General features: G+C 46.8%; 1 protein-coding gene across 3 annotated transcripts in view; it reads left to right on the forward strand.

The window, feature by feature from the left end:
• The window catches only part of ANAPC4 (anaphase promoting complex subunit 4), a 1458106-nt gene that overhangs the window by 323765 nt on the left and 1113914 nt on the right, over positions 1-20427 (forward strand). For all 3 annotated transcript variants that reach the window (XM_069631855.1, XM_069631854.1, XM_069631856.1), the window contains one exon: positions 12165-12251. In XM_069631855.1, coding sequence (XP_069487956.1) covers positions 12165-12251 — 87 coding nt within the window. The remainder of the gene's footprint in view (positions 1-12164; positions 12252-20427) is intronic.

Raw genomic sequence — 20427 nt, forward strand, 5'->3', positions numbered from 1 at the left:
TTTCCCTTCTGGTTTTGCTGTCGCTATAAACCTGAGCTATGGACAGGACACCTTTTAAATTTTCCCCTTCTTGTAAAGGCAAGTATCCCTGGAAAAAGACACACCGTAGGTGTAATAAATGTCTACCTCGATCACCAGGAGGAGTCCTGTCGGTCTTGCAAGCTTTAAATTCCTAAGACGATAAAAGAATGGCGAGTTAAATGGTGGGCGGCCTTTGCCATGATGCAGGCCGAGGGTAGCTCCCCGCCTCCACAGGCGCCAGTCTTCACGAGGAATTGAGCGACAGCCGTCGCTCCGACACGGAACCAATCAACCTATCTTTGGAGCAACCATGCTCCGAGTCATCCGGCCGCGGCAGGCAGGCCACCTGGTTCGCTATGGGGAGTGTACACCCCGGCGACAGGGACGCACACACTACACACAAAGGAAAGCACACAACCCCCCAAACCGTCTCGACTGACTTATCGGGACGGTCGAAGACGCCAACGGGTATGCCGATATCTTCGACAGAACCCACCGAACCACAGGGTCGGCAGCCCTCCCCGCAACCATCTAGGCAAAATGCGTTCAGGCATTGCAGTGACAAGAGCGTCGGCACCAAAGTTCATAAAAGCGCTGAGACACCTCTTAAGAGCGCACAGGTGCATAATGGTTCTGCAACATCGAAGCCTGCAACGAAGCCGACCGGGCTGTCGAAATCCCTTCCAGACACGCCAGAGATCTGCGAGAGTCTCGCAACATCATCTCGGCGGCAAATAGGCCTAGAAAGACATCAAAAGACAAGGACATGTCGAAAGACAGGTCCACACGTAGAGAAGCTCAGGAAAAGTATTCTGAAGGTTCCCCACCTCTGTCTAAGACTCTTTCAGACAAAACCTGACGGCCTAAAGACACAGTTCCCCAAGAAAAGCCCTTCTCCCGTCTCAGACCCCTATGTGTCATCCTTATGGACCACAGACAGGTTTGAGGGGTACATGAAGACACTTTCGAAATATTTTGACTTTTCAGAAAAGTGTATCACTCCCAAGAGACATAGAGTGGATGATCTCTATCCTACTGTGTCTAAATTTCAAAGGACCTCCAGTCACTCTCCTCATTAGGAGGTATTTGGTCTGACAGGACCAGAGGAGGCCCTTCGGCACCCTTATGATGAAGATGAGGATCTCTTTGAAGAACCTGTAGACCACTCCCCAGATTGGGGGGGGGAGGGAAATCAACCTGTATGTGAAGCACCATGGCGGTCACTGACTAATACCCCCGACCCAGCCACATTATGCATGGATCCTCCCGCATTTCCTATAAAACAGGCATTGCCCATAGATGATCAGATGGCATTCAATGCAATCCTGAAAAAAGCGGCAGAACATTTCCAGATATCTAGACACCGACTTTCTGGAGGAAATTTTGACGGCGAAGCCAGTTTCCAGCCAGGCGATGCCTCTTCTAAACTCCATCAAAAGGCATATCGCCCCTTCTTTGATCACTCCTTCACAAACAAGGGCAGATAACCCATGGGTCAAGAAGCTTTTTCGCCCCTCGCCTACAGACCCACTCTACATCCGGGGAGATGCCACTCCAGATTCCCTAGTGGTAACAACAGCTAGGAAAAGAGGAGGGGTACCCTTGTCCACGGCAGAGGCACCGCCGGACAAGGACTGCAAGAAATGGTTTGCCCTGGGTAAGCGCATCACAACAGCAGCAGCCTATTCCACCAGAATAGCCAACAATACCACGTTGTTGGCTAGTTACAGCGAAGCACAGTGGAACCTAATCCAGGAAGACCTGCAGGAAGTCCCAGAGCCAACATGGTTACGCCTGCTGGCGGTTGGGTCGGAGGGGAGGCAGGTGAATCAAAACATCCTTAAAAACACCCTGGATGCTGCAGAGACGGGAGGAAGAACACTAGCCCAATGTATTTTGTTGAAAAGGCACGTATGGATTAAGAATTTGGGATTCAAACCGGAAACGCAGGTGTCCCTCATTAACAAACTGGTAGAAGAATCTAGCCTGTTTGGAAAGGCAGTGGATGAGGCGTTAGAGACAGCGAAAAAAGAACTTGAGACCCTGAAGTCACTAAATCAGATAACTCGGAGACCCTATGAGCAGCGAGGGGGCAATTCTCGTCGCTCCTTTTCGCAGACAATCTTTCCCGCGTTCCCCCCACAATCGGTACAGAACGGGAAATGCATGGTCCTCGGGACAAGGGGAAGCTGCCTCTAACCAATATCAGCCAACAGGACAGCGCAGTGGCAAAGGAATGGGGAGAAGCACCACCCCTAGATGCTCCCCGGCCTCAAATCAGAAATGACTTGCCGATTCAGGTCCCCTCACATGCCTCCCCGGTCGGGGGACGGATAACCTCATTCTTCCACACATGGGAGGGAATAACCACAGGCAAGTGGATGCTCAAGACCGTCACTCGCGGTTACTGTATCGAGTTCAGCCGACCACCTCGATATCGGCCACCAACATCCAGGCGAATGTCACCAGAACATCTGAAGATCCTACTACAAGAAGTTGAGATCCTGCAAGAAAGGGCGCGATCTATGTTGTCCCCGTACCTCCGCCGAGCAAGTATTCGACGGAGGGGAAGAGACGGAGGAGATCCTTCGGCGCTGCCAAACACGTGGCCTGGCCTCGCCGGCCAACATACAGTAGGGAGAGTGGGGGTTCGAACTTTTATCTTCTCTTTGAGAATGTCTTTCTTTCTCCCCTATCTTTCCCTTGGGGTTGTTATCACCAGTTATTATTGCCTCAGCTATGGAGAGGACACCTTTTAAGTTTTGCCCACGCTGTAGGGGCAAATACACTTGGAAGGACAAACACAAGCTCTGTAATCGTTGCTTGCCCCTCGATCATAAGGAGGACAGCTGCGCGGCCTGTAAGCTCTTGAAACCAAGAACTCTTAAAGAAAGAAAAAATAAGAGGTGGGCGGACTACGCTATGTCGAAGTCAGTTTCCTCACCCGCCGCCGCTGTTACAGAAAGTGACGAGGAGGGTGATAACTCGACGTCCGTTACGGAAGTCATTAACCCCCAGAAGGAGCGCTTGCGCTCCTCGACGTCCGTCCCCGGCCCCAACGGGCTCGGCTCACGCCCTGCTTATGGGGATGAACACCCCGGCGACAAGGACGCACATAGACCCCATAGGCCTAAGCACACAACCCACGGCTCTTCTTCGTCGAAGACGAAGGATCCATCAGCGCCGAAGGGGACGCAGGGCACTCCGGCGTCTACCTCACACCGTAAGGGTCTCAAGCCCCACCCGCAAACGCAGCCGCGACCAGCGATTGGGCTTTCATCAAACACGGGCGCTACCTCAAAATCATCCGATGTAACGCTCCATAGAGCGGCCGTCGAGGAACAACGCGTAACGCAGGCAACGTCGACACCAGAGCCCTCTACTGACAAACTCGTTGTCGAGAGCCTGGCGAGAATTGTTTCCGAAGACAAACGTAAGCGGACGACGAAACAAACGTCGAATACCGCACAAAAAGCTATGGAAACACCGAAAAAGCGCAAGAGTAGCCAGGAACTGCCCCCTTATTCTAAGGGCACTTCTGAACTACCGGAGGGCTTTTCAGAGGGCGACGGAAACCTTTCTTCGACGTTGTGGGAGCGTTCTAAGCGTTTTGAAGGTGAAGACACTGATTTCCCCCCCTCTAGACTATTCAGGGGTCCCCCATGAGACCCTTGAAAGACTCCATTCTTGTATGGAGAAAATGGAAAGGTTTTTGAGAAGCCAAAACCCACCCACACCCAAAAGACCAATAGAATGGCCCGAGGATGACCCTAGGGTCAAAATTCCTAGGCTGTTTCCCCCTTCTACAGACGCATATGACCTCACTGAAGAGGAGCAATACCTCCAGGAAGATGAGGAGTGTTTGGGTGGAGAGGAAGAACATGAGGAAGAGGGGTTTGAAGAAGATCCTTACACTAGTGCAGGAGCTTTTGAAGAAGATACAGCTACCTCGCAGCCCTGGCAATCCCCATCAGTGCAGCCTTGGCAATCCCCATCAGTGCACTCAGACCCTGATGTCTTTCACCCTTCTCCTCCCAAGGATTCACCTATTGGAAACACCTCTCCCATAGATGACCAACCTTCACTTAATGCACTACTGCGCAAGGCAGCAGCGCATTTTGAAATAGACACAGGGGAGACTCTTCCTGACATAGACTGTGTAGAGAAAGTTATTAAAGAAAAAGCCCCTGTTAGTCAGTCTATTCCGCTCCTGGCTTCTATAAAGAGAAGAATAACTCCTTCCCTTTCCAATCCGGCCTTAGTCAGAGGGGTCAACCCTCGGATAGAAAAGCTCTTCAGCCCTTCGTCCTCTGACCCTTTGTAAATCAGAGGACATTCTATTCCGGACTCCCTCGTAGTTACTAATACAAGAAAAAGAGCGGGGGTATCACTATCCACTAGTGCGGCACCACCTGACAAAGAGGGCAAGAAGCTCTATGCACTTGGGAAGAGAATCACGACCGCTGCCGCCTTCTCAACTAGGATTGCAAATAACAATTCCCTACTAGCTAGCTACGCAGATGCACAGTGGAGCAAGCTGCGCAGCGAAGCAGAGGACGCACCAGAACCCCTGCGTTCACGCCTGTTAGCTATAATCTCAGAGGGAACTCTTGTAAACCAGGTCATCGTAAAGAACTCCTTAGATGCCGCAGAGACGGCTGGCCGTTCCCTGGTTCAGGGAATACTTCTCAAACGCCATGTCTGGCTGCGCAATTCGGGATTTAAGCCGGAAACCCAGGCTTCCCTGATAAATAAACCCATAGAACAAACACATCTGTTTGGGAAAGCAGTTGATGAGGCCCTAGAACATGCGAAGAAAGAGTTTGATACCATGAAGACTCTTGACCAAATTTCTAGGCCCCCTAACAGATGCAGCTATGGCAATAGACGCTCCTTTCGTGGCCAACGCCAGCAGCAAAACCAACAGCAATTTTACTCTGCTACCAACTGGCCCTCTAACCAGGGTAACACCCAGTTCAGTCAAAGAGGCCAACGCTGTGGCAAAGGAAGATGTCGCGGCTCCAGCCCCAAAGGTTCCACGCCCAATACCAACAAATGACCCGAAGATTCGGGTCCCCTCCCATGCATCACCGGTCGGGGGCCGGCTAACATCGTTCCTTTCAGCATGGAAGGGAATATAGTCAGACCGCTGGGTATTATCCACCATAGCCCACGGATACTGCATCAAATTCAATGGTTCCCCAAAGTACAGACCCCCCGGAACCGACGCATGACACCGGAACACCTCACTATTCTTCTTCAAGAAGTAGAAGAGCTACTGAAAAAAGAAGCTATAGAGGCTGTCCCCCTATCTCAGGTAACAGAAGGTATTTATTCAGTGTACTTCCTTCTACCCAAAAAGGACTTAACCATGCGTCCTGTATTAGATCTGCGCCCAGCGAACAAGTTTGTCAAACCCCAAAAGTTTCGTATGGTGACCTTGCAGGAAGTAATCCCACTGTTATCACAGGGGGATTACATGACAACACTAGACATGAAAGATGCATACTTTCATATTTTAATGTTGCCAGCGCACAGAAAATACCTCAGGTTCAAGATAGAGAACAAACACTACCAGTTCAAAGTACTACCCTTCGGGATAGCATCTGCACCAAGGGTATTCACGAAAGTACTGGCAGTGGCAGCGGCCCACCTGCGCAGGTTATCCATCCCGGTATACCCTTACCTCCACGACTGGCTCATAACACGGGATTCTTACGAAACATGCTTCTCCAATACCCAGAAGACCGTAGACCTTTTGTCCCAACTGGGCTCCTCCATCAACGAAAAGAAGTCCAGCTTAGACCCCAGCCAAATCAAACAATTCCTAGGGGCTCTAATTCAAACAAAGGACAGCCTCGTCTTCCCCTCCAACGAGAGGGTCCAAAACATGCTGTTTCAGATCCCCCATTATGTGGCAGGTCGAGAGGTGACGGTACGCAAAGCAATGCGCTTGCTAGGGATGATGGCGTCATGTATTTATTTGGTACCTCACGCGCGCATGCGCCCAATGCAAGAGTGTCTCTACAGCCAGTGGTGCCAGGCCAGCGGACAATGGGACGATCTAGTGGTGGTCTCGCAGGCCTTGGTTCTCTCGCTACGGTGGTGGACAAAAGAAAACCTGTTATTAGGGAAAACTTTTGCCACACCCGCAGTGGAATCCACTCTAACCACAGACGCATCCCGTACAGGATGGGGGGCTCACCTATCCCATCAGACTGCTCACGGAGTGTGGACTCCGAGCTTAGCATCCAAGCATATAAACCTGCTGGAACTATTAGCGGTGTTCAAAGCACTGAAAGCCTTTCAGGAACACTTACAAGGAAAGACAGTGATGGTCCTCACAGACAGCACCACAGCCATGTACTACCTCAACAAGCAAGGGGGCACTCACTCTCCAGGACTGTCCAAGCTGTCCCAGAATATATGGAAGTGGGCTCTCAAACACAACATGTTCCTACTATCACAACATGTACCAGGGAAACTCAATCTGCTAGCAGACATGCTCAGCAGAGACTTCCCCCTGCCCGAAGAGTACGAATGGCAATTGCACGAAGACATAGTCTTAGACGTCTTCACGCAATGGGGATTCCCGGAAATAGACCTGTTCGCAACTCTGGAGAACTCACAATGCCAAAGTTACGCCTCCAGGTACCCCCAGAACCAGTCCAAGGGGAACGATCTGTCGATTCAATGGTCAGGGAAATTTGTTTACGCCTTTCCCCCGACTCCCCTTCTCAACAAAGTGGTGCACAAGATGCACCAGGAGCAGGTTACCATGATACTATGGTTCGCTCACTTGATGGAGATGTCCTTATCTCCCCCAGTGAAACTTCCCTGCCCGTACAACATGCTGTCACAGGACAAGGGCAGGACACTGCATCCATGCCCTCAGACCATGAACTTAGCCGCCTGGCTCCTGTGATCATAGAATTTGGACATTTACAACTCCCGCAGAGATGTATGGACATCCTCAGGGAAGCCAGAAAACCTAATACTCGCCACTGCTATTCTAGCAAGTGGAAAAGATTTGTCATCTGGTGTAGAGGTAAGAGCATCAACCCGGTTGACTGCTCTCCCACTAACATTGTTCTGTACTTGACCCATTTACTGGATTCAGGTCTAGTCTTCAATTCCATTAAAGTCCACCTAGCGGCACTTTCTGCATACACCACTTCCCAACTTAAAGTGTTGTGGTGGAAGATACCAGTTATCAAGGCCTTCATGGAGGGGGTAAAGAGAATACACCCTCCGATAGCTAACCCAGCTCCCGGATGGGACTTAAATGTGGTACTTTCTAGACTCATGAGCCCACCTTTCGAACCCATGCACAAGGCAACTCTTAAAGACCTCACTCTTAAGACTGCTTTCCTAATAGCTATCACCTCCATTAGGAGAGTAAGTGAACTACAGGCTCTTTCTGTACTAGACCCCTTCGTAACAGTTCACAAGGATAAGGTGGTTCTACGCACACACCCAAGGTTTGCACCAAAATTCATCTCGAAATTTCATGTAAACCAGTCAATAGAACTACCAACGTTCTTTCAAAACCCTTCCAGCTAGGGAGAAAAAAGTCTGCATACACTAGATGTACGCAGAGCTGTCATGTTCTACATGGAAAGAACCAGACCACTAAGAAAGACTAATCAGTTCTTTGTCTCTGTGGCAGCAGGAAGAGAAGGAGATGCAATTTCAAAGTCCACTATATCTAGATGGATTGTTCAATGCATCACTCTGTTACACTCTTGCTAAGAGAGAACTACCCTTCAAGCCAAGAGCACATTCCACTCGAGGCACTGGGGCTTCCATAGCGTTCATTGCAAATGTTCCCCTTGAGTCCATCTGCAAAGCGGCTACCTGGAGTTCTGTGCACACCTTTACAAAACACTACTGTCTAGATGCACACTCTAGATCTGACTCACAGGTGGGACAGGAAGTATTAAGACATCTTTTCTCTACTGTTCCTCCTCATAACCCACCGCCAACTCTGGGTACTGCTCGCTAGTCTATGCACAGCATGTGATTCTAAGCAGATTAACAAACATCAGAAGACAATGCATTACTTACCGTAAAAGCATTTCTGATGGTTGTATCTGCTTAGATTCACATGCGCCCACCCTTCCTCCCCCCCTCGGATGGAAGGAACATAGACATCCTTTTCTATATTTCTCTCTTTTCTGTACTCGCTCATGTCTAGAAGGCTCCCTCAGGGCAGAAAAATACAAACAGAGGGACCTCGACGTGTGAGGGATTGTGGGTACAACGCACGTCACTATAGGGATAGTGTTACAGACACGCCTTGTCGACGTCCCCTTTTTCGACTACGAAAAACAAAATGCAATACTCCGCAGTGACCACTGGATGTCGGACCTATGCACAGCATGTAAATCTAAGCAGATACAACCATCAGAAATGCTTTTACGGTAAGTAATGCATTGTCATATTTATTCAGTGTACTTCCTTGTACCCAAAAAGGATCTCACCATGCACCCTGTGCTAGACTTGCGCCCAGCAAACACATTTGTCTAACCACAAAAGTTTCGTATGACAACACTGCAAGAGGTAATCCCTCTGCTAAAGCAGGGGGATTACATGGTAACATTGGACATGAAAGATGCATACTTTTATATTTCAATACTGCTAGCGCACAGAAAATACTTAAGGTTCATGATCGAGGACAAACACTAGCAGTTCAAGGTTCTTACCTTTTGGCATTGCCTCAGTCCCAAGGGACTTTACAAAGGTACTGGCGGTAGTAACGGCTCATCTGTGCAGGCAGTCTATCCCAGTATATCCTTACCTCGACGACTGGCTAATAACACAGGATTTGCACGGAACATGCCTATCGAACACTCAAAAGACAGTAGATTTACTCTTTAGTCTTGGATTCTCAATAAACAAGAAGGCCAGTCTAGACCCCAGCCAAATCAAACAATTTCTGGGAGCTCTAATTCAGACGAAAGACTGCCTCGTCTTCCCCCTCCAACAAGAGGGTTCAAAACTTGCTGTTCCAGATACCTCACTATGTAGCCAATCACAAGGTGACTGTACTCAAGGCCATGTGACTGTTGGGGATGACGGCTTGCTGCATTTACTTAGTCCCACAGGCACGCCATGCAAGAGTGGCTCAACAGCCAGTAGTGTCAGGTCAGCGGACAATGGGACGATCTAGTGGTTGTCTCGGCTGCCCTTGTTCTCTCTCTGCAGTGGTGGTCGAGGGAAAACCTCTTGAAGGGAAGACCTTCACCACCCCCGCAGTAAAAGCCACTTTCACTACGGTCGCATCTCTAACGGGTTGGGGAGCTCACCTCCATCGGCGCACAGCGTTTGGTCCCCAGCAGTAGCGTCCATCCACATAAACCTGTTGGAATTGTTGGCAGTGTTCAAAACCTTAAAAGCTTTTCAGACTCAACTTCAGGGGAAGACAGTACTGGTCCTCACAGACAGCACCACGGCAATGTATTACCTGAACAAACAGGGGGGCACACACTTTCCAGGGCTGTCCAAACTGTCCCAGAACATTTGGAAGTGGGCTCTCAAACACGGGATGTTCCTCCCCTGAACACGTTCCAGGGAACTCGATCTTCTAGCAGACGTGCTCAGCAGAGACTTCGCTCTACCCACTGAGTACGAATGGCAGCTACACGAAGACTTTGTCCGCAACGTCTTCGCAGAATGGGGCTTACCGGAGATCGACTTGCCCAGATTATGCCACCAGAAACCCCCAGAACCGCTCCAAGGGGAACTGTCTCTGGATAACATTGTCAGGTAAATTTGTTACCCCCCGACACTCCTACTCGAATAGATAGTGCACAAGATGAACCAGGAACCAGTCACAATCATTCTGGTGGCCCTGCCAACCCTGGTTCTTCTATCTGATAGCGATGTCAATTTCACTGCTGATGAAATTACCTTGCCCATTCAACATGCTTTCACAAGACAAGGGGGAGATACTCCATCCTTGCCCGCAAACTCTCAACTTAGTGGCCCGGCTCCTGAGGTCATAGAGTTTGGTACCTCCAACTTCCTCAGCGATGTATGGATATTCTTAAAGAGGCAAGAAAGCCTAACACCAGACATGGCTACTCTAATAAGTGGAAATGCTTTGTCATCTGTTGCCGTTCTAAGAGCATCAATCCCATCTGCTGCTCTCCTACTCACATTGTGCTGTACCTAACTCATCTACTGGACTCTGGATCTGGTTTTTAATTCACTGAAAGTCCACCTGGCGGCTCTATCAGCATACACTACGTCCCAAAAGGAGTCGTGCCGGAAAATCCCAGTCATCAAAGCTCCTATTTCCAACCAGGCCCCTGGGTGGGACCTAAATTTGGTATTAACTAGACTAATGCGATCTCCCTTTCAACCTATGCATAAGGCTAGCCTTAAGGCTCTCACTTAAAAAACTGCCTTCCTAGTGGCAGTCACTTCAATTAGGAGAGTCAGTGAATTACAGGCCCTTTCAGTTCAAGACCCTTTTGTTACAATTCACAAAAATAAGGTGGTTTTGCGCACTCACCCTAAGTTTGCACCTAAATTCATTTCAAAGTTCCATTTGAACCAATCAATGGAACTGCTCACCTTCTTCCAGAACCCCACTAATGTGGCAGAAAGAAGCCTACACACACACTTGATGTGCGCAGGGCAGTCATATATTACCTGAAAAAACGAGACCACTAAGAAAAACAAATCAGTTTTTTGTTTCAGTGGCAGCTGGTAGAGAAGGAGGCCCTATCTTAAGTCTGCCATCTCAGTGTATTGTTAACTGCATCACACTCTGCTACACTCTTGCTACGAGAGATCTGCCCTTCAAGCCTAGAGCACACTCTACTCTGGGCGCTGGGGCTTCCATAGCATTCATTGCAAATGTTCCTCTTGAATCCATTTGCAATGCAGCAACCTGGAATTCTATACACACCTTTTACAAAACACTACTGCCTAGATACTCACTCTAGGTCAGATTCTCAGGTGGGACAAGCGGTACTAAGACATCTCTTTACTACGCTTCCTTCTCACACCCCACCTCCAAATCTGGGTACTGCTTGTTAGTCTATGCACAGCTTGTAACTCTAAGCAGATGCACAAGCATCAGAAGACATGCATTACACACCCCAATAGCATTTCTGATGATTGTATCTGCTTAGATTCACATGCGTCCACCCTTCCTCCCCGCTCGGAGTAGAAGGAACATAGACATCTTACTACTTTCTCTCTATATGTACTCCCTCACGTTAGTCATAAGGCTCCCTCACAGCAGAAAAGACACAATAGGAGGGACCTCGACGCATGAAGGATCTTGGGTACACTACACGTCACGTTAGCGATAGTGTTACAAGCACGCCCTTGTCGATGTCCCCTTTCGATCCTCGGAAAACAAGATGCTATACTCCGTGATTACCACTAGATGTCGGACTATATGCACAGCATGTGAATCTAAGCATATACAATCATCAGAAATGCTATTACAGTGAGTAATGAATGTCATCTATATCCAAGGATTTAATGTGATTACACATACTGTAGAGTGTACTAAATGTTTTTTTAATGGTGGTCTGGTTTGAAGTAGGGTGACCCATTTATGTTTCTCCCTACAGTCTCCCCTATTAGTAGTTGTTCCATAGTCTTTGTAACCTGTCTGTCAGTTTCATAAAGAGTCCAGAGTATACCTAAGCCTAGTTATCACGAGAGATCTGTTTAGCTACATCCAGTGGATCATTTAAAAGTGGGATAAGATCTTTTGAAGTAAGAATAGCTAGTCGTGTGTTCCCTCAACAGCTGCACTGATCTGTGGCATGAAGTCCCAACTTGAGTCACTCCCAAATGTTTGACCTCCATTGACATTGCCATTGTCACCTGGTTCATCCAACATTAGAATCACAGATGTGTATCAGTTGTAGCAGAGAAAATGTCCCTAATCTAGAAGAGGTTATCCAATATTTGTCAATTTTGGTCTAGTTCACCACCACCATCTCGAACTGTGGCTTTTAATAGATCTATGCCTATATCTGGAAGCTCCAGTGTGCATGATGAATTGAATACCAGAGATGTCTCAAAATTGGCTTATTTTGAAAGATTGTGATTACATTCACTTCTGCATATTTTACAAATTCCATAATTTAGTGATTGTTTTCTTGCCTCTGCAGTACCTCAAGTTATCTTTGTCATGCATGTGTGAAGCCTGGGAAGAAATATTGATGCAAATGGATTCCAGACTAACCAAATTTGTACAGGTAATGGCAGCTGAAGAATGTCATGCTAGCTTTGCATGTGGCTGGAATGAAATCTGCTTGTAGGAACGTAAATGTTGCCAAAATATCAGTAATTGAATTGATTCATTATGTCCCTTAGTTTTATGGAAAAATGTGTATAGATAGGAGCACACCTTTTTCTGTAGGAGTAATTAATCTATATTCCAGAACTTTGCTAAAAAATGTAGGTTTCATTTTGTAAGTAATCCTACATCCGTCCCCTTTTCTCCATACTCCGGGGACAAAGCCTGGAACAGAGACTGGATCAGAGTATATTATACAGTAGCATTATAATTCAAAAAGAAAAAGGTGGGGCGTTTGGGTGCCACATAAAACGCCCACCACACAAGGCCTCTCATGTCATGCTCCCAGTCCCACACTTAAGTCTTTGTATCTGCGCAGGGAGCCACTGGAGCTCGCTTAGCAACTGGAATGAATTCTGCAATGCGTTTCATTTTTTCCACTTTAGAGCATCTTGTGTTTATGCCCTGGGATGCTGGGTTTGAACACAGCATTTCTTGTGGTCGTTGCATTCCTGTATAACCTTTGTTTAGAGGGCTTTAGTACAGCTCATGCCTTGCACCGCTGCCCGGCCTGTTCTACCTTTACAGGGAGCACTCTTCATAAATGTATAAAGTGCAGGAGAATGTATTTTTCACACACCTCCAGCAAATCTCAAGCACTTCAATGGGTTATTGTACCACATCCGTTGGCCATAAGGTCTCCACCACAGGGCAATGTCTGAAAACCCCAGGCAAACTTCAGAGTACCCTTAGTCCTCCATGGTTGTTGCCTCAAAGGCACCTTCAGGGGTTTAGTCTACGATAACACCTCATACCTGAGAGAAGTCTGAGGCCCAATGCAGAGCTAGCCCATCACTCTAGTTTGGCACCATTATGTGCAGCTCACCTAGGAGTGGTCCTTTCGGATGTCCTCCCAAAAGGTGCTTTGCTAAGTCATTCTTGCACCTGGTTAGCCCCACAGGGTCTGTGTCACAGCCCTTGCCCCAACCCAATTAAGGGCTACGCCCTTCCTGCCAAGCCCTTCCTCTGAACGCTTAATGCCACCTTCGTAGACCCTACTCTCATTGCTATCTCGACCCAAAGAGTGCGCATGGCAGGGTGTGCCACATTATGGCAAAACCGTGGAGTTCTAAGGATAAGCCAAAACCCTCTCTGGTGGAAAACAGAGCTCCTAGCCCATATTGCTTGTACTTCTCTCTGAGATTCCACAGCCAATAACCGGCGAGGACAGCAGTGTATCCCCCTATACACTGGGAAATCACTTGGGTTCCAAGCAGATAAAGGGCTCTCCAGCCCCTAATTCAGTCTGGCCTATCCAGCCTAAGGTGTTCAGTCCGTCCCAGAGAAACCACCTTTCCTGTTTCACATTAGATGCCTTTTTGGTTTCCAGAACCTTACATGAGTACGACAGTAGTGAGGGATTCAGTTAAACACACATAGAACACTCTTAATAACACAAGTTAATACAGTTATTTATTTTGTTCTTAGACAACTCTTATCAGTCAGATCGCACAGTTAAGAAAATCACTAAACATGCATTTCTAATATGCACACAACCCCTTTGTGGTGCTCTGGCTGCAGGGCACCAACACTCTATTTTTAAACACAGTAGGTTCAGAATAGAAACATTGTAGTATAGCAAAGTAAGTGTAGGAAAAGGCATGGGAAGTATTAACCTAACACAAGAAGTAATAGGTAAAAATAAAGGCATTACACACAGTACATGGCCTTATAAAATAAGGTCCTGCACTTCAAAAGTCCTTCCTTTGCTAGAAGAGATTGAGCCTAGTACCCTTGAAGTCTGAAATCCCAATTGAATTCTTTGCAGGGTTCTAGACGTCTTTTAGGTAGGCTGAATACGTTTTGGCAAAGTCAACAGGCAGTTTGTAAGTGTCTTTGTAGATGAGAACAAAGGAAGCAAAGTTTTTAGGAGGTTCACTTGCAATTCCAACACTTTAGGGGAAGCCCGGGGGGGAACCTTGATCAGAGCTCCACCAATAATGTGAGGGAGAGGTTGGATTAGGACTGTGCACCTGTTCAACCCTATGGAGCTATGGGCAGGGTAGAAACAGTTATGCTAGCTCACACCATGTACTGCAATTTTCTCAGTGACCATTTCTGAGGCTCCTGAATTCTCTGGGCCCACTTACTTTATTTGGCTCTGGCAGGGGAGGCGCGCTAGTCAGTGGTACTGCGCTCTGGTGCGACGGTTCCTGGCATTGGACAGCTGACACCCTTAACATGATGTAGATGGGACCCCCCATGTTGTCAGCGACCTTGGAGTACCTCCAGGACAAGATGCAAACAATGGTGGCCATACACAATCAAACAGCTGAAGACGACCCTTGTGCTGAAACAAAGAAGTTAGTCCTGCAATTTCCGTCTTCATTCTGAACAGTTGTAACTGCAGGGAGGGAGGGGCGTGGAGTTCTTGTTCCACAATTCGTGGATCTGCAGAGTCCCTTGGACTATGACTGTTCTCTGACCATATTAATGTACTCAAGATAAATCCAATGGGATATTTGCAAAGTGACTGAAAAATGTATGCAACCAATGATTGATTTTTCTTGCCTCGATAAACACATCGTTGGCTGAAAATGGTTTGGCAGGGCACTGTGTAGGACATCAGAAATATATAGATCTCTTGAGTAGAAACTTGGAGAGAATGTGAATATTACTCAACACAATATTAAGATCATGGGATATATTTAATGGGAATACGTTTTCTCATTGGTATTTTCACGTTTGTATTCAATGGAGAGAGCTGATTCTTGTCAATACACAATGTGTATGACCTGTAGGATTTATGCATACAATTGATGAATGTAATTCAAGTAAAAGATTGAAAATTTTTCATTGCCAAATATTTACTTTTAGCTATCATGCCATTGCACAATTGTCTATTAATTATGCATGTAGCGTTCTTCTCATACCCTTCTAACAAAGAATTAAGACTGGCGAGTATTTGTTTGCAGTCGTATGAGGTGATGCAAGGTGGTACCTGTTGAGATGGATATCCCAAATCAGCCCTGGTGGGAGGATATTGGGAGGCCATCCTAGTTATGATAAACAGCAAAGACACTAAGAGGTTAGCCAAAACCCAGTCAAGGTAGGTGAGCGAGTAGTCAAGGCTTAGTCTCAGGAAAAGTGTGAGTGGTCTAGGGCTACAATTAGTCCACAGAGAACATCACTTAGAAATTCAAGTTAGTCAGTGAGTATACCAAAATACATTTATTAGGCCTTTACGCTAGAATCTAGAAAAGAATCACAGGTCTGTATTGTCAATCAAAACCATATACACACATTCACCAATACGAGTTGCATATGGATCAGTTACTAGTATAAAACAAGCGAGTAGTCGGATGCAAGGAAAATAGGTAAAGGAATAGTCAGAAGAAGCACAATTACAGTTTCTCTCAATATTATGAAGTTCAACCCTAAAATGGTATGGGACCTTGTACTCAAGTTACAGTTCCAAAATATAGCCTCTTCAGGTAAGATATTCAGAAATGATTGTGTGGGCTGCGGTGGTGCTTTAGAAAGTTTTTAAAAGTGAAACAAGTGTTACCCTGTGGGGTGGAGGGGGAAGAGGGGGACAGAACAGGTATGTTAACTTACACCCTGACTCTGATTCTTCCAGATGCAACTGCAGGTTTTCCGGAATCAGTTGGGGGACACAATCATCTGTGCTTGGTTCGGATGAGGAAGGCCCAAGTGCTGCTGGTGCAGAAATCCCTTTTAGTGTCTAGAGTAAACGGTTCCAGTCAGCTTTCAGACAAAGACCCCAAATGAAGGAAGGGGAAGACTTCCGTGGAGTTGAAGAAAGATTGTTCCAACTAATATCACCACGGTCAGGCGGCAACATGTGATCGTACAGCAGTGAACACAGAAGCAGCCCCAGCAAAGCTTACCAGTGAGTCGGCTGAAAATCCAGGAGCAGGTGACTTGTAGCATAAACAAGATCTGCAAAGTTCCAAGGCTCAACTCCTGAACGACAACGGCTGTAGCGAGGTAGACTAGGAGACAGCTGGTCAGTCCATTGGTTGGTGCAGGGAGACTTCTAAAGGCATGGATCCTGGAGCAGGGGTCCGACTGCTTGTTCCCACCAGTCCAAGGGTTGAAACCCTGACAAGCGTCTTCTTGAGATCAGGCAGAGGACCAGGGCTTCACAGCGGCAACACTGGAGTCAATGCTGGTCAGCTGCAGATGTAGTCTTCGGGTCGTTAGCGGGTTGCTCTTGTTCATAGTAGTCTTGCTTCCCACAATGATCTGAAGAACAGTTGCAGGAGTCTTCCTTTTAACAATGATGGTTCGGTTATAATTGTATGTATATATATATATTCTATGTAAAGCACTTGGCTTTAAGAGCTATATAAATAACACATCATTATCATTTATCCATGACCTGAGAAGGCAGAAAGAAGGCCAAATAACAATATGACCAAAGAACAAGTGAAAAAGCCTTGTGGCACGACCATCTCAGGGTTTGTGGCGAACCAGAAGAAAGAGTTTGACTCAAGGATTACATTCTAACTGTGTTTATTAAACTAAAAAGTAAAATTCATAACTATTTCTTCTACTTAGGATTTCTCTGACTACAAAACTAAGTTAAGGGTGTCCGTCTATTGTCTAAATAAAAAGTAGCCTTCAGTCTAAAATCCTAATCGCTATCTGGCCATACCACTGTGGAAAAACAGCATAAATTAAACCAGAGTACTATGCTTCTGGCTCAGTTCTGGTAATATCTCTCGCAATATTATTCTGAGTTCCAAATAAAATGTTCAATGTCAGTTCACCAAAGAAGACTCTTCAACTCCCCTTTTAACTTCCTTAGCAAAAGCTGCAAGTCTTGATATAAATCCAAAGTCGTATATCCTTTTACCAGAGAGTTGTTTCCTTCATCCTTTTTCAAACAGTTTGGTTGTTGCGTTTGTTTTGATTTTTTGAACCTTTCAATTTCACTTCTAATCAGATAATGTACAATGTCACTTGCTCCAACAGGGTTCTCCTGACCCCTCTGATTCTCTGGCTTGAGGGTTATCTTGGGCCATGGCAATCTTCAGGACTCTGGTTACTAGGGCTCCCGTAACCCACTCTGGCTTCTTGCTCTCCCGCTCACCTCCCTTTTCCCTGGGCAACCCTGCTACCTCAGTTACAGTCTGATTTGCTACAGCAAGTTAGCGGCTCTGCATAGTGATTTTCATTTGTTCTCCTCTCCGGCTTCTCGGGTATGTCAGCGTGTGCTTTCTGTACTCTATGCTTACCAGCAGTCTCCTTCCTCATATTCAGATTGGAAGATTCGTTCAGCCCTGTGACCCTGGTTTTAGCTTGGTTCTGTGGGTCCCAGATCCGCTGAGGCTGCAGAGTGCTCACTCCACCAGGAGAGACGGTTCTTCAATCCCTGTCTCGGTTGTGGCTGGCTTGCCAATCATGATCCCGGCCTTCCGGTATCCTTCCTTGCTCCCTCTCTCGCTCCACGCTAATGCTGACTCCGCAGTGCAGTGTTGCACCTCCGCTCCAGGATGTTCTCATGTCAGAATCCCGTCTATGCTTAAGATTATTTGTCCTCCGTTCAAGGAGAATACAGCATTACCGGAAGCCAAAGAGGTGGAAGCAATATCACTATTTGTTGGATTCAAAACCGAAGTAACAACCGTCTTTTCTATTCCCATATATGCAGACAGTGTATTTTTGATAGTTACTTATAGGAATGGGAGTCCCTGTCCCCTAGATGGGAGTCCCTCCCAGTGAGGTCCCTATTTCCCAGACACCTAGGGAGGGTTTTGCTTGGCAGGCTCACCTCGCTAGCCTCAAAGGGCGTGGCTCCTCCCCGACCCCCCGGGGATAAAGGAGAAATTGTCCAGATTAGTAATACGTTCTAAAGACCTTTTTGACAGCCATAGGTGCCTCTGATACAACTTCTTTAAGGAAGCCAGCACTAGTAAAAATGCCCAGCAATGCTTTAGCAACTGACTTGGCAGTCGTTGTTTTCAGTTGGATGGCTTCAGGAAATCTGGTGGCTTAATCAACCAGCAGAGTAAACCTGCTGCCAGAGAATTTAGGAGGATCAAACTTACCAACCACATCAATTCCTTCCCTCGCCGATTGTATACCCACTACTGGAAGTGAAAGGGGCCCCTAGGGGTCCCTCGTGCTATGGAAACAAAGCAATGACCAGACACGAAAAGATGCGCCAGACACAAGGTTTCAAATTCCCAATGGTAGGGTTTATTGCAAGCAAAAGATGGTATCAATCGGCCGATTCTGATCTCACGCCCCGTGACGTGAGTTTCCTAGACCTCGAGGGATGCAAGAGAGCGAATTACGTACATCAGTTACATATATACAAAATGCATATCATACAATCAGCAAAGTCATGTTCAACACCCCTCTGTATTAAGTTCCTTTGAACTCTGGATGACGATGGACATATCCGACGAGTATGACGATCATAATGCTTTCGATGTCTATTCTAGTAACAATGTGCAATTTGGAAAGTGCAGAGGCATCTTTTAGAACACAGTGGTTCTGTTCTTGGAAGCAATCTGTACACTGGGGAAGAGCCACATTCCAAGCTTTGCTATCTATGAGGTACTATTCGTGTCCTGGGAGCCGACACGTTCTAAAGGGTTTTGCGAAGGGGGGCCTTAAGAGAAGCATAATTCAAGCCTTTAACTGTATTATTCTAACATATTCTACCATCGTACGAGACTGGCTGGCAGCTGTGAAGTGATTAAATGCCCTGCAGCTTCCTCCCAAGGCTACAGAGAAGGAGCCTGGGCATTCCTCTCTGGGCTACTCATGAGGGGTTTCAGCAAACTCTTCAGTCCCGCAACCTTGTCCTTTACTTTCAGACAACAATGTTAACAGTTGAGCAGAGTAAGCAGAATTCACAAGAATTGCAAGCTGCAAAGCAGTTTTTAGACAGAAAGTAATGAGCAATGGTTAACAAGCAAAATGGCGATTCTTGCTACATTTAAAATGGCCGCTCGTCGGTCAAGCATAGCAGTTTATATTTCTATAATTTGGTGCATAAGATGGTTGGCCCACGGCCATCAAGTTACCTCTATCATTCAAATGAAGGGTATTCATTTTTCCAGATTGACAGAAGAGGTAACAATCGCCACTGAATCTGTGTCCCACTTTTGGCAGACAACTGGCAAGATGTGCATTTCCTGCAGTGACATTCTACTTGGACCCCATTTTAGGCCTGTATTTGACAATGAGATGGCCTGCAACGTGGTCTTCATACATCTGTTGCAGGAGGAACGACCTCCCATGCTGAGGGACCGCCACCCTCCTATGGTCACATCCTGTACAGTAACCCACGTTGCTCCCCAATAGATTCTATTCTCTGCTTCCTATGGAATTCACCATCCATCTGGGAGCAGTCCTGTCTCCTAAGGCCTTCCAGAGATGGACAGTCTCTCTGACCATTACTAAACTCATCGCTATGGGGGTCCCCTTCTGCAAGTAAACTCGGGGTGCTCATGGGGATTGAGTACTTAAGTTAACCCTTCATCCTCGTCTGCTTCAAGGGTTTGGTCCTTTACCTCACTTGTAGGTAAAGTAGGAGAGGAACTCTTCTTTTCCTCCTTACAAATCTTTGACTCCTTATACTTGCGTTTTGCCTTTGGCTTAGGCTTTCCCTTAGGCTTGACTAAGTCAGCCTTCTTTATTTGAGACCTAGTATGTGGAAGCTCTGCTGTATTCCCCACAAGACCTAAATCTCTGAGGTCATTCCTCAGCAGAACTCTACCTGGAATTTGCCTTCTACACATACAGGTATTCTGACCACTCCAATTACTGCTAGAGGAATGGGCATTACTGGGAAGTTTGGAGGGGGGGGCATCAGCCACATTTGTGGGCATCAGAGGAGCTTTGGCCTGAGCTTCTGGTTTACCAATGCCGAATACACTGTTAGGGAGAATTGTCTGTTTAGGCTGAATTTCCTAACATAGTGAATCCCCCAGCAGCTTTGCTGGATTTCTGGAGTTTGTTTTTTTCTCCTGCCAATAATGAGACTCTTTTCCTCACACTCTTGGACATGATTTGAGGTATTCCTTTGTTGATCTGTGTTTTATGGGCTATGGGGTCTTTTACTCCATAGGGTCTCATGTGTTTTTACTATGTGC

The sequence above is a fragment of the Ambystoma mexicanum genome, chromosome 6q, assembly GCF_040938575.1.
Source record: "Ambystoma mexicanum isolate Mex_15411 chromosome 6q, UKY_AmexF1_1, whole genome shotgun sequence".
NCBI lineage: Eukaryota > Metazoa > Chordata > Amphibia > Caudata > Ambystomatidae > Ambystoma > Ambystoma mexicanum.